The 15,285-nt window shown below is 51.4% G+C and overlaps 1 protein-coding gene across 1 annotated transcript in view; it reads right to left on the reverse strand.

Annotated features, from left to right (window-relative positions):
- MYO1D (myosin ID) overlaps positions 1 to 15,285 on the reverse strand; it is a 233,184-nt gene that overhangs the window by 120,198 nt on the left and 97,701 nt on the right. Inside the window, exons 15-16 of the mRNA XM_054396475.1 lie at positions 9,293 to 9,459; positions 415 to 622 (exon numbers count right to left, since the gene is read on the reverse strand). Coding sequence (XP_054252450.1) covers positions 415 to 622; positions 9,293 to 9,459 — 375 coding nt within the window. The remainder of the gene's footprint in view (positions 1 to 414; positions 623 to 9,292; positions 9,460 to 15,285) is intronic.

The raw sequence follows: 15,285 nt of genomic DNA on the forward strand, positions 1-15,285 counted from the left end.
TCAAGGGTCACCTTGTCCAACCCCTCTGCAGTCAGCAGGGACACATCCAACTAGATCAGGCTGCCCAGGACCGAGTCTGAGCTTCAGTGTCCACCAAGAGACTTTCTGCAGGTAAGCTGTGTCTGAGCAGCACTTGTGCAGCACTCTCACATTCACCCACAGAGCTCCTCCAGGTTTCTGGCTGACCTGCTGTCCCTGAGTGAAGAGTAACCTTTCAAGCAGCATCCTTGCAGGTCCTACAGCTCAGAGCACATCCCACAGCCTCCAGACCTCAGTGCCAACACCGCTGGAAGAGCTTTACCCAAATCAGGCACAAACCAATCTGTGGCTGCCAAGGGTTTGTGACTTGGCACTTCACCATGAGCCTGAAAAGGCAGAAAAAAGGGAGTTGAGGGAGCTTGCCCTGAGCTTTACCTTCTGCAGGAAGAGGACAATCCTCACAAGCATCTTGGCATGCAGGTCCTCCAAGGTGAAGAGCGTTCGAGGGGTGCGGATGAAGAGCTTGGTCTTGCCGTAGGCGACGTCGTGCTGGAAGCCATGGCACTCGATCAGCTTCTGCACAGCAGCTTTGTCTGAGGGCAGGTCATGGTTTGGCCAAGTGAATTCTGAGATCATCTTGTACCTGCAATTACAACTGGCAGGGTAAACCTCCAGGCTCTCAGGAATCACAGAATCACAGAATCAAACCAGGTTGGAAGAGACCTCCCAGATGCTCAAGTCCAGCCAATCACCCAACCCTAACTGATCAACCAGACCATGGCACCAAGTGCCTCATCCAGGCTCTGCTTAAACACCTCCAGGGACACTGACCCCACCCCCTCCCTGGCCAGCCCATTCCAAAGGGCAATCTCTCTGTCTGGAAAGACCTTCTTGCTAAGCTCAAGCCTAAACCTCCCCCTGCACAGCTTGAGACTGTGTCCTCTTGCCTGGGAGAAGAGACCAACCCCAGGTGGCTGCAACCTCCCTTCAGGTAGGGAAGGTCAAGCTTCAACAGCCTGTAGAAATCATTGCAATCTAAACTCTAATAACACAGAGACAGACGAGCCTCATCTGTGGGAATGTCATCTGTGGGAATCAGGACCCTCAGAATCCAAAGAAGCTGAACACAGGAGAAGCCTTTTAGCTGAAAAAGGGAGGATTTAAATTAGATGTAAGGAAGAAGTTCTTCTGTGGGAGGGTGGTGAGACACTGGCCCAAGTTGCCCAGGGAGGTGGTGGCTGTCCCCTCCCTAGAAGTGTTCAAGGCCAGGGTGGATGAGGCCTTGAGCAACCTGGGCTTGGTGGGAGGTGTCCCTGCCCATGGCACAGGGGTTAGCCTAGAGGACCTTGAAGGCCCCTTCCCAGCCAAACCATTCTGTGATTTTCTGAGCTACTAAAAAAAAAACCCACCCAAAGCACCCCTGTGAGGAGCTCACTTCATCAACACCAACCTGATGCAACTTGACAAACCTCTCCACTGTCTTCCTGCAGCTTTGGCACTTCCATTATTCACCCTCTCACCATTCCACTGCAATTTATTTTCCTTGTCAGGAAGAAAAGCTTTGCTTTGCTGACATTGAGTGTAAAAAGCCAACTGCAATCAATTCTGGAGTCACAATTGTTGGCTGCAAAATTATGGAAAGATTTTTCCTTCTCCTTCACTTTGGTGAGCATTTCTAACAGGTTGTTCACCAAAGCAGAGGGTAATTGAGAGCCACAGTTTGTGTGGACACCATCTGCTGCCTGGAACTGCTGTTCATAGAAGCACAGAGCCATAGAGGTGTTCTGCTTGGAAAAGCTCCCTGAGGTCATGCAGTCCAACCAGCCACCCAGCACCACCATGGCCACAGGTTTCCTGAACACCTCCAGGGATGGGGACTCCACCACCTCCCTGGGCAGCCTCTTCTAATCCCTGACCACTCTTGCAGCAAAGGAACTTTTCCTCATGTCCAACCTAAACTTCCCCTGGTGCAATTTCAGGCCATTTCCTTTCCTTCTAGCACCTGAGACTAGGGAGAAGACAGCAACCCCTACCTGACTCCAACCTCCTCTCAGGGAGCTGTAGAGAGCAATGAGGTCTCCCTCAGCCTCCTCTTCCCCACACTAAACACCCCCAGCTCCCTCAGCCCCTCCCCAGCCCTGTTCTCCAAACCCTTCCCCAGCTCTGTTGCCCTTCTCTGTCCCTGCTCCAGCCTCTCAATGTCCTTCTTGCAGTGAGGAGCCCAAAACTGAACCCAGGACTCAAGGTGCAGCCTTACACAGTGCTCAGACCAAGGGGACAACCCCTTCCCTCCCTCCCACCTCCTGCTGCCCACACCATTACTGATCCAGGCCAGGCTGCTGGAAGCCTTCTTGGCTTCTGAGCATCTGTGGCTCATCTTCAGCTGCTGTCACCCAGCACTCCCAGGTCCTCTTCTGCTGGGCAGTTTCCAGCCACTCTGAAGTGTTCGTGGGGTGGTTGTGACCCAGGTGCAGGACCCAGCACCTGGCCTTGTAGAACCTCACCCAACTGACCTCAGCCCATGGATGCAGCCTGTTTGGATCCCTCTGTAGAGCCTCCTACCCTCTAACACTCCCACCCAATTTGGTGTCATCTGCAAACTTGCTGAGGGTGCCTCAGTTCCCCTGCCCAGCTCATTGATAGAGACATTAATGAGAAGTGTTCAGCCATCCCCTCCCATCCTCAGTGCAAGGAGATGAGTGCAGAGCAGAACCAAGGGAGCTACAAATCAAGCAGGGATGTGCCTGGGTTGGACACAGCTCTCTGGGAGATTTACCAGCCCTGCCAGGCAGCCATGAGGGGAACAGCTGCTGGCAAAAAGCAGCAGGGAATTTCTGCATAAGATTTATGGAGACAATCAGAGCTGTAACAGGCATTTTCACTGTACCAGTACCCACATTCATGTTCTAAATAAAGCAAGCAGGCAGCAATCTCAACCACTTCTGTATTTAAAAGCCCACAGGCCCAGCCAAGCATCAATCTCAATGTCTCAGCACTCAGACTTTCCAGTCACTGTTTCATGGACACAGCAATAAAGCTTCTCATTGGGAAGGGCTGCACTGCAGAAGTCACCCAACAGCCTAAAATGAGCCTGGGTGGAAACACATCCCAGGAGGTCTTCATTCATCAAAGGAGGCTTCTGAAAGAGCTGCTGGAGAGGGAAAAGTGGAGGTGTCTGAGCAGGGAACAGCATTAGCCTGAGCTTAGAGCACACAGAGCAGGAGCTGGGGAGGGACTTTTGACAAAGGTTTGGAGTGCCAGGATGAGAGACAATGGCTTTGAGCTGGGAGAGAGGAGATTGAGACTGGAGATGAGGAAGAAATTCTTTAGAGTGAGGGTGGGGACAGACTGGCACAGGTTGCCCAGGGAGACTGTGGCTGTCCCCTCCCTGGAGGTGATCAAGGCCAGGCTGGATGAGGCCTTGAGCAAGCTGGGCTGGGGGGAGGTGTCCCTGCCCATGGCAGGGGGTTGGAACTGGATGCTCCTTAAGGAACCTTCCAGCCCAACCCCATTCTGTGACTCTGTGACTGATAAATAAATCAGGCACATTGCAAAGCCTCCTCAGACCCAGCAGAGAACATCTTGCATTTACACTTGGCTGGCAGAAGCATTGCTGCTCTCACACACACAGCACATCAATATTGCACACTGCTTTCTCTTCCCTACTCTCAACAGGAAAATGTTCCTGCAGTAATTAATACCCTGGGAAAATCTCCTACCTGGAGACATTTATACTAGAGAGGAAAAAGAGGCAGACAAGCAGAGTGGCAGCAAAACCTCCACATTATGAGACAGGTCTGGTTTGCTGATAGGGCCAGGAAAAAATCATTGAATCATGGAATAGTTAGGGTGGGAAAGGACCCCCAAAGCTCATCCCTGTCCAACCCCCTGCAGCCAGCAGGGACAGCCCCAACCACAGCAGGTTGCTCACAGCCCCAAACAACCTCCCCTGCAATGGTGCCAGCCATGGGGCAGCTCCCAGCTCTCTGCCCAGCCTGGGCCAGGCTCTCCCCACCCTCAGTGTCAAACATTTCTCCCTTCTCTCCACTCTCAATCTCCCTCTTTCACTTCCCAACCATCTCCCCTTGTCCTGTCACCTCAGGCCCTGCTCAGAACTCTGTCCCCAGCTTCCTGCTGGGCCCTTGAAGCACTGAGAGGCCACCAGAAGGTCTCCCTGGAGCCTTCTCCTCTCCAGGTTGCCCAAGCCCAACTCTCTCAGCCTGGCCTCCCAGCAGAGGGCTTCCAGCCCTGCCAGCATTGCTGTGGCCTCCTCTAGCCCTGCTGCACCAGGTCCCTGTCTGTGCTGTGCTGAGGACTCCAGAGCTGCCCCAGCACTGCAGGGGAGGTCTCAGCAGAGCACAGCAGAAGGCAGAATCCCCTCCCTGCCCCTGCTGCCCACACTGCTGGGGATCAGCCCAGGACAGGCTGGGGCTGGGCTGGCAGCACTTGGTGCTGGCTCCTGTCCAGCTTCTCACCCCCCAGCACCCCCAGGTCCTTCTCCAGAGGGCTGCTCTCCAGCCCTTCACCCCCAGCCTGGACTGATACTGGAGTGTGTCCCAATCCATGTGCAGCATCTTGTATTTGGCCTTGTGGTACCTCATGCATTTCCCATGGCTGTACTTCTCCAGGCTGTCCAGGTCCCTCTGGATGGATCCCATCCCTCAGGTGTGTCACCTGCCCCCCTCAGCTTGGTGTCACCTGCAAGCTTGCTGAGGGTGCAGCAATGTGATGCCAGAGGACTAAAAACCTGAGCAGAGGAAATGCTAAATTCTGTTTCTCCTTTACAACAAGCCCAGGATTATGCTGTTTGAAGACACCCCAAGGCAAACACAGCCCCATGTGCTGGGAGCAGCAGTGGAACACTGTGGCAGCCCTGCTCCTTTTGTTCCTCCCATGGTATGTGCAGGGCAGTGCCACAGGCTCAGAGCAAGGACCTGGATGCCACAGCAAGTCAACCCCCAACCTCACTGCTAATTATAGTGAGGCAGAACCCAAAATAAACCTGCTCCCTGACACCACAACCCTTCCCCAATCCTGCCTAGAGACCCTGACAGCTTTCAAGGGCAGCTGTGCATTCAGCCTCCAGCTCTACACCACCTTTCCCCTTCCTCAGCTACACAAACAGGCAGCAGGCATGAGGGTGCCACCAGAGTTCACAACTGCCAGCACAGCTCTCCTAAGAGCCAAGATTTCTGTGAGCCACTGAATGGTGAGGCTTTAAGGACTCATTTTGGGTCTGTCCATGAAGCTGGGTCAGACTCTTCTGCCACCAGTGTGGGGGGCAGAGCTCTGTGGGTGTCATTCACACCCCATGGTCAGCACAGCCTGCAGCAGGAGGGTGCTGAGGGTTGGCTTACACCTGCAGATGCCTCATGGGTGCTGTTGTGCCCCTGCCCCCACACCTACCCCCTTCTGAAATCCCCAGGCTTGTAGGGATGGTAACTTAGAGCTTCAGCCAAAAGGCTGCAGCAGATCTCTTTAAGACTCATGGTTCTGCTGTGCAGAGCACACAGCTGAAGAGGCAGCTCCCAAGTGAACACACAAAGGTCTCCTGGTCTGAGGAGAAAATATTTACATCTTCCTTCTAGAAATTGCTGAGGGCAGGCTGGGCTTAGCTCAGCTACATCAGAGCTCAGGAAAGTCTTCTTCAGCTCAAGGAAAGCTTGTAAAGGACATTTGTTAATGGCATTAACTGTGCTTCACTTCACTTCACATCCTAGTGGCAGATAAATCAATTATCCTGCAGAATTTTAGGGCTCAAAAGCAATTAAAGTTTCCTACAGAACCACAGAAACGTTTGTTGGAGAAGCTCTCTGAGCTCATCCAGTCCAAACATCAACCCAACCCCAGCATGGCCACTAAACCATGGTCCCAAGGGCCATGGCCACAGGTTTCCTGAACACCTCCAGGGATGGGCACTCCACCACCTCCCTGGGCAGCCTCTGCCAATCCCTGACCACTCCTGCAGCAAGGAAATTTTTCCTCCTCTCCAACCTAACCCTCCCCTGGCACAATTTCAGGCCATTTCCTCTCCTTCTAGCACCTGAGACTAGGGAGAAGAGACCAAACCCACCTCACTCCAGCCTCCTGTCAGGGAGCTGTAGAGAGCAATGAGGTCTCCCTCAGCCTCCTTTTCTCCAGGCTGAACAACCTCAGCTCCCTCAGCTGCTCCTCCCCAGCCCTCTTCTCCAGACCCTTCCCCAGCTTTGTTGCCCTTCTTTGAACCTTCTCCAGACTCTCAATGTCCTTCTTGGACTCAAAACTGAACCCAGAATTCAAAGTGTGGCCTCACCATGCCAGAAGACATGAAACTCCCCCCTCCAGGCTGCCCTCCTCCCCACAGCCACAGGCTGCTCTTTTGATAGGCACAGCAGCAGAGAGCTCTCTGCAGCAGCCAGGCTGGCACTCAGAGCTGCAGGGTTTTGACACAGAGCAACACACACCAGAGCTGAGCAATCTCTTCATCAGTGCTGCAGACTTTGAGGCATTCTCAGCAAGTGTGCAGATGACACCAAGCTGAGTGGTGTGGTTGATAAGACTGAGGGATGGGATCCATCCAGAGGGACCTTACAGGCTGGAGCTGAGGAGAACCTCATGAGGTTCAACAAGGCAAAGTGCAAGGTCCTGCAGATGGCTTGGGGCAACCCTCAATATCAATCCAGGCTGGGGGATGATGAGATTGAGAGTAGCCCTACAGAGAAGGACTTGGGGGTGCTGAGGGGGGGGGAGAAGCTGGACAGGAGCCAGCAATGGGCACTGGCAGCACAAGGGCCAAGGGCAGCCTGGGCTGCATTCAAAGCAGCAGGGCCAGAGATGGAGAGAGAGGATCCTGCCCCTCTGCTCTGCTCTGGGGAGACCTCACCTGCACTGCTGTGTCCAGCTATGGAGTCCTCAGAACAAGAAGGACATGGACCTGATGGAGCAGGTCCAGGAGGTCACAAAGATGATCAGAGGCTGGAGCACCTCTGCTATGGGGACAGGCTGGGGGAGTTGGGGCTGTTCAGCCTGGAGAAGAGAAGGCTCCTGGGAGACCTTAGAGCTGCATTTCAGTATCTGAAGGGGACCTGCAGGCAGGCTGGGGAGGGACTGTTCAGAAGGACCACTGGGGTCAGGACAAGGGACAATGGTTTGAAACTGGAGCAGGGCAGATTTAGGTTGGCCCTCAGGAGGAAGTTCTGCACAGTGAGGGTGGGGAGACACTGGAACAGGTTGCCCAGGGAGGTGGTTGAGGCTCCATCCCTGGAGATGATTCAGGGTCCAAGTTGTTAGTGCCCTGGGCAGCCTGCTCTAGCTGGAGGTGTCCCTGCTTCACAAGACGACCTTAGAGGATCTTTTCCAACCTGATGCATTCTGTGGTGGTGTAACAAGTTCCACACAGGAGGGGGAAGGCAGGTTCCCACCAGGGCTTGGCAGGGAAGACACCAAGCCAGCAGCACAGGCTCTGGTTGGTAACCCAGACCTTGCTTTCCACTGCATCCTGGCAAATCTCCACTGTGAACAGCAACAGATCTTTCAGCAGCTCTTCATTCCCAACACCACATCTCTCCTGCTTGAAGAATTTCATTTTTCCCTACCCTCCTGGCCTTCTTCTCACCTGGCTCAATGAGCAGAGGACAAATCAATTCACTGTCTCCTCAGCAGGCCATGGAGCTCTCAGCACCCAAGGCCTATTTAGAGTCACAGAATCATTGAATGGTCTGGGCCAGAAGGGACCTCCAAAGCTCATCCAGTCCAACCCCCCTGCAGCCAGCAGGGACATCCCCAATTAGATCAGGCTGCCCAGAGCCCTGTTCAGCCTCACCATGAATATCTCCAGGGATGGGGCCCCAAGAACCTCCCTGGGCAACCTGTTCCAGTGTTCCACCACCCTCATAGTGAAGAACTTGTTCCTAACATCCAATCTAAATCTGCTCTGCTCTAGTTTGAAGCCACTGCCCCTGCTCCTGTCCCTGCAGGCCTTTGCAAACAGTCTCTCTCCAGCTTTCCTGTAGGCCCCCTTCAGGTACTGGAAGGCTGCTATGAGGTCTCCCTGGAGCCTCACCAGGTTGTGGAGCTCTCAGCACCCAAGGCCAATTTACTGAAGCCCTAAGACAAACTCCAGTTTAAAATAATTCATCTGGCACCACAAGCCTGGCAGGACTTAAGAGGACAAGAAGTGCCATGGTACCATCTCTGTTCCAGGCTTCCCGAGGTTTCCTCTAGCACACAATGTCACTGTGAGCCCCCAGGCACTTCCCAAGACACACAGTGTCTGTCTGTCTCTCACTGCAGCAATTAAACAATGTTCAGAGAGAAAACAGAAGTTAATTAGCTCTGGTTTTAGGGTTATGCTCTGGGGAAGAACCTCATGACACGTTCCTGCTGCAGACAGTAACACAGTAAATGGATTTTAGCAGAGAAGTTCAGCCACATAAACAGAATCCTGGAATGGCTTGGGTTGGAAGGAACCTTCAAGATCATCCAGTTCCAACCCCCCTGCCATGGGGGTCCCTCTAGAGCAGGTTGCTCAAGGTCTCATCCAACCTGGCCTTCAACACCTCCAGGGAGGGGACAGCCACAACCTCCCTGGGCAACCTGTGCCAGTGTCTCCCCACCCTCATTCTAAAGAATTTAGAGTGTCTCAGTCTCCCCTCTACCAGCTCAAAGCCATTGTTCCTCATCCCAGCACTCCAAGCCCTTGTCAAAAGGCCCTCCTCAGCTCTCTTGTAGCCCTTTCAGGTACTAAAACCTCTACCTCTAAACACATCTGCTGCCACCAAAGGAGAGCAACCAGAGTCTGCCCTGGGCTTGTGCTCTCCCATACCCAACAGCAGACACCAAACCAAACTCACCACCACTCATCTGCTCCAGAGTGAGGATCACAAGCCTGGAACACTCGAGGACTGACAGCCAGACTACACTCTTCATGCTGAAGCCTGAGCTGTCTGCAGTGAGCTGAGCTCCTTCACTCTCCAGAATCACAATCACAGAATGTTAGGGGTTGGAAGGGACCTCCAGAGACCATCCAGTCCAAGCCCCCTGCCAAAGCACCCAGTGCAGGTCACACAGGAACACATCCAGGCAGGTCTTGAAAGCCTCCAGAGAAGGAAACTCCACAACCTCTTTGGGCAGCCTGCTCCAGGGCTCCAGCACACTCACTGTAAAGAAGTTTCTCCTCACGTTGAGATGAAACCTTCAAACCTTCTCTGTTCCAGTTTGTCTCCATTGGTCCTTAGCTTATCACTGGGCACCACCCAAAAGAGCTTGGCCCCCTCCACTTGACACCCACCCCTCAGGTATTTATAGCTCCCTTCTTCTCCAGCACCCTTCTCACCTGTGGAGGAACTTCTGGTAGGTCTGTCTGTAGGCAAAGCCTGCCCTGCGCACCCTGACGTTCTCCAGCAGCCCCAAGTACTCCACCTGGTGCCTGCAGCGCTCCTCATCGAACAGCTGCGGAGACTTCTTGTCGTTGGGCTTGATGCAGCGCACGTAGTAGGGCTCCTGAGGGGACACAGCAAAGCAGGTGACACTCACCCCCAGGGGAGCAGGAGCAGGCTGCCCAGAGAGGTTGTGGAGCCTCCTTCTCTGGACACATTTCACAGAATCACAGAATCAATAAGGTTGGAAAAGACCTCAAGGATCATCAAGTCCGACCTGTCACCCAAGAGCTCATGACTGCTAAGCCATGTGTGTGGGTTACAGCCATCCCGGATGGGGCTGAAAGAACCCAGCCCCCAGGTGGACAAAAGAAACTTGATCCAGGTGGGACTTGGTTCCTCCCTCCCAGGAGGAGGGGTCCCCTGGCTCAAAGGTGTCTATTCCACTCCCCCTTCCTGTCCAGCAAGCCTATCAAAGGGTGGACATCTCACTGCTTGCTCTCTTTCCTGCCTTGTCTGCTCGAAAGAACATCACTGCTGCTGCTGCCTCCTGCACTGACCACGGGGCTGGGGCCTGCTTCTTCCAACTGAATCCACTGGCATCCAGGGAACACAAGGCCATCCAGGGGAACACAAGGTCATCCAGGATTGGCTTTGTATATTTTCCCATTTACCCTCATCCCTCACCTCTGTGAACCCTCCCTGATACTGCTATATATATATACACACACACACAGACACACAGATATACATATACATATATTTTTATCTTTTTTTTTAAAAAAAAAATTACCTCTTCTACTTCCAAACTGATACCAGACTATTTCTTTCACGAATTTACTTCTCCTCTCCCCTACCCTTTTTTTCTTTCTTCCCTCTCCCTCCAAAGGGAGGGGGGGCAGGGAGGAATCTCGATCTGTTATCATTTGAGCTCCTGAACTCCAATCAGAGCTCAAACCACCACACCATGGCACCAAGTGCCACGTCCAACCCCCTCTTGAACACCTCCAGGGATGGTGACTCCACCACCTCCCTGGGCAGCACATCTCAATGGCAAATCTCTCTGTGAAGAACTTTCTCCTCATCTTGAGCCTAAACTTCCCCTGGCTACAGCCTTCCTTCAGGTAGTTGTAGACAGCAATGAGGTCTGCCCTGAGCCTCCTCTTCTCCAGGCTGAACACCCCCAGCTCCCTCAGCCTCTCCTCACAGGGCTGTGCTCCAGACCCCTCCCCAGCCTTGTGCTCCAGACCCCTCCCCAGCCTCGTTGCCCTTCTCTGGACATGTTCCAGCAACTCAACATCTCTCTTGAATTGAGCGGCCCAGAACTGGACACACTACAGAACATTAGAGGTTGGAAAGGACCTCGGGGGGGTGGGGGGGGAGGGGCGGTGTTTAGCTTGAAGAAGAGGAGGCTCAGGGCAGACCTCATTGCTGTCTACAACTACCTGCAGGGAGGTTGTAGCCAGTTGGGGGTTGGGCTCTGCTCCCAGGCAAGCAGCACCAGAACAAGAGGACACAGTCTCAAGCTGTGCAGGGGGAGGTTTAGGCTTGAGCTTAGCAAGAAGTTCTTCCCAGACTGAGAGATTCCCCTTGGGATGTGCTGCCCAGGGAGGGGGTGGGGTTGATGTCCCTGGAGGTGTTTAAGTACCTGGATGAGGCACTTGGTGCCATGGTCTGGTTGATTAGTTAGGGTTGGGTGATCAATTGGACTTGAGGATCTTGGAGGTCTCTTCCAATCTGGTTGATTCTGTGATACTGTGTCAGCTCTCCCCATCATCTGAATGAGGTTTGGTGGCTTAAGAGGAGCTGCAAGGTTAGGACAGTTCTGGCCTCCCCAGCTCAAGAGGGACAGGGATTTACTGCAGAGAGTCCAACGGAAGGCTATAAGGATGATGAAGGGCAACTGAGTTCCTGCAACGTTCACAGAATCATGGAATCAGAATGTTAGGGATAGGAAGGGACCTCTGGAGATAATCCAGTTCCAACCCCCCCTGTCAGAGCAGGATCACCCAGGACAGGTCACACAGGAACACATCCAGATGGACCCTGAACACCTCCAGAGAAGGAGACTCCACAACCTCTCTGGGCATCCTGCTCCAGGGCTCTGTCACCCTCACAGTAAGGAATCTTCTCCTCATGTTGAGGTGGACATCAATAACAGGAATATCTATTGACATCATTAACACTAATATCTATTGATATCAATACACTAATATCTATTGACATCATTAACACTAATATCTATTGATATCAATACACTAGTATCTATTGACATCAATAATATTGATATCTACTGACACCAATAACATGAATATCTATTGACATCAATAATATTGATATCTACTGACACCAATAACATGAATATCTATTGACATCAATAATATTGATACCTATTGATAGCAATAATACTAATATCTATTGATATCAATAATACTAATATCTATCGACATCATTAACAATAATATCTATTGATATCAATAACATGAATATCTATTGACATCAATAACATGAATATCTATTGAAATCAATAATACTAATATCTATTGATATCAATAATACTAATATCTATTGACATCATTAACAATAATATCTATGGATATCAATAACATGAATATCTATTGACATCAATAACATGAATATCTATTGAAATCAATAATACTAATATCTATTGATATCAATAATACTAATATCTATTGACATCAATAATATTGATATCTATTGACACCAATAACGTGAATATCTATTGACATCAATAACATGAATATCTATTGAAATCCATAATACTAATATCTATTGATATCAATAACACTAATATCTATCGATATCAATAACACTAATACCTATTGACATAATTAACACTAATATCTATTGATATCAATTCACTAATATCTATTGACATCATTTACACTAATATCTATTGATATCAATAACACTAATATCTATTGACATCAATAACACTAACATCTATTGATATCAACACTAATATCTATTGATCTCAATAACACTAACATCTATTGATATCAATACACTAATATCTATTGACATCATTAACACTAACATCTATTGATATCAATAACACTAATATCTATTGACATCATTAACACTAATATCTATTGATATGAACACTAATATCTATTGATCTCAATAACACTAACATCTATTGATATCAATACACTACTATCATTTGACATCATTAAGACTAATATCTATTCTTTTTCACTCTATGCAGGCAGAGCCTACTGCCCAGCAAGTCTCATCAGAACCAAGGAGAGAACTCAAATGAGGATCTCAGCCAGCTCAGAAAGTCACAACGTGTGCAGGGACCTGCTCCAGAGGACAAGTCAAAGATGTACTTGAAGTGGAGCATTTAAAGCACCACTTTACAGCAAGGCTAAGGTTATGACCAAGGCAGACAAGCAGCCTGACTGAAATCTTACCATCAGATGTCACCCTTCCTGCTCACTCCAGGACTTCAGAATGAAGTTTCAATCATTTTCCCCTGGACTTCAGTAAACAAGTGGCTGAGAAACCACCTCTGAAACTGCTCTGAGGAACCAGAAGCCTCTTCTCAAAAGCAAAACCCCAAAGTGCACTCACAGCACAGAAGGCCAATGGCAGCCTGGGCTGCACCCAAAGCAGGTGGCCAGAGATGGAGAGAGGGGATCCTGCCCCTCTGCTCTGCTCAGACCTCACCTGCACTGCTGGGTCCATATCTAGGGCCCTCCACACAGGAAGGACCATGAGGATGGCCAGGAGGGCCATGAAGATGATCAGGGAGCTGGAGCACCTCTGCTGTGGGGACAGGCTGAGGGAGCTGGGGGTGTTCAGCCTGGAGAAAAGGAGGTTGAAGGGAGACCTCATCACCCTCTACAACTGCCTGAAAGGAGGTTGGAGCCAGCTGGGGGTTGGTCTCTTCTCACAGGCAGCAAGTGACAGGATAAGACGAAATGGCCTCAGTGTGCACCAAGGGAGGCTCAGGTTGGGTATTAGGAAAATTTTCTTCCCAGAAGGGGCTCTCAGGCACTGTCCCAGGCTGCCCAAGGAGGTGGTGGAGTCCCCACCCCTGGAGGTGTTTAAAAGATCTGTGGATGTGGTGCTGAAAGATGTGGTTCAGTGGCAGTGGCTTAGCAGCAGAGGTAGGATTGTGAGCTCTGGGGGAGTGCTTGGACTGATGACCTCAGAGGTCTCTTCCAACCTCAACAATCTCTGCTCCTATGATTCGGCACTAGTGCTAAAAGCAGATCAGGGAGCTGTAGCTGAACATGAAAAAGGGACCTAGGAACAAGGAAAGTGTAAGGGAAGAATCCCCAGCAGATTTCTGCTTAGTTCAGTGTGGGGCACTGCAGCTCCAGTGGGATGTGAGGGTGGTGAGTCAGCCCAGGAAGAACAAGGAAGAGCAAAAATCCAGAAGTGACTCAGAGGAAATGTGGTTTTAGTCCCAAAGGACTGAGGAGCCACACAACCATCCCCGTGCCAGCCTGCAGACACTTAAGGGGTATGAGGGGATATGAGGGGATCTGGACATGCTGGAAGGTGTCCAGAGAAGGGCCACCAGGATGAGCAGAGGGCTGGAGCTGCTCTGCTCTGAGGACAGACTGACAGAATTGGGGCTGTTCAGTCTGGAGAAGAGAAGGCTCCAAGGTGACCTTCTTGTGGCCTTCCAGGATCTGAAGGGGGCTCCAAGAAAGCTGGGGAGGGACTTTTTAGGCTCTCAGGGAGTGACAGGACTGGGGGGAATGGAATAAAGCTGGAAGTGGGGAGATTCAGACTGGATGTGAGGAAGAAGTTCTTCCCCATGAGAGTGGTGAGAGCCTGGAATGGGTTGTGCAGGGAGGTGGTTGAGGCTCCATCCCTGGAGGTGTTTGCAGCCAGGCTGGATGAGGCTCTGGCCAGCCTGCTGTAGTGTGAGGTGTCCCTGGCCATGGCAGGGGGGTTGGGACTGGCTGAGCCTTGTGGTCCCTTCCAATCCTCACTGATTCTATGAAGAACAATAAATATTTATTTTAGGATAAAGCAGCAGCTGTTGTAATGACAGAAAAGCCACACTGGCCATCAGGACAAAAAGGAATGGGAGCAGAACACCTGTGGAAAGGAGGGAAAACCTCCAGCACTGAGCCTGACCAGAAAAGGCAGAGATGCCCTCAACCAGAAGGTGGATTCTCAAGGTCTCCAAGAACTCCATTTTCTACCATTTCTCTGTGATGTATCCTTGTTTTCTATGATTTTTATCTCCCTTACCTCACCTCAGGATAACATCAAAGGCCCCAAATCACTGTTTTGCCTCCAATAATATTTGAAGCACAAGGATCATCCTTGGCTGTCACAACCACCTGGAGGTCTGCAACACTAAGGCCATGCACACAGAGCTTCCACTCATGAGGCTGAGCAGGCTGAGGTACAAACAGGCCAAGATATGGTGGCCTTGGAAAAGCAGAGCCTTGTATCCGAGAAACTGATCCAAGCCCCTGGATCTTGTGGGGAAGGTGTTGGACTGGAACATTTCCCTGCTCTCATGCCACCAGCAGCATGGAGCTGTGCTTTGCTCCAGGGGGCCTGTCCCTGGAGTAGGAACATATGGCACTGAGGGGTGTGAGGCAAACGTAAGCCAAGCCCCCCCAGCAGAGCTGGCAGCATCCCTGTGCTGCCCACCCTCCATGCAGCAGCCAGGAGCAGGCAGGGCTGGGTGGGCAGAGTGTGGGCACAGCAGGGTGTGGGCAATGCAGGCTCTGACGTCATCTCCTTCTCCCCTGGTGACTTCTCCTCTCCTCACAGTGTGGCAGGGATGGTTCCTGCATTCTGCTTCAGCTCCTTCTCTTCCCAGGGAGGCCAAGGCAAAGCTGCAGGCAGTGAACACTGCCCTGCCTCCAGAGGAGCAGCTGAGCCCCTGCCAGGGCACTGCTCTCCTCAGCCTGCTCCTCTCTTCATGTCCTCAGAGAGCAGTGGGCTCATA

Source organism: Indicator indicator, chromosome 37, assembly GCF_027791375.1.
Source record: "Indicator indicator isolate 239-I01 chromosome 37, UM_Iind_1.1, whole genome shotgun sequence".
In the NCBI taxonomy this organism is placed as follows: Eukaryota; Metazoa; Chordata; class Aves; order Piciformes; family Indicatoridae; genus Indicator; species Indicator indicator.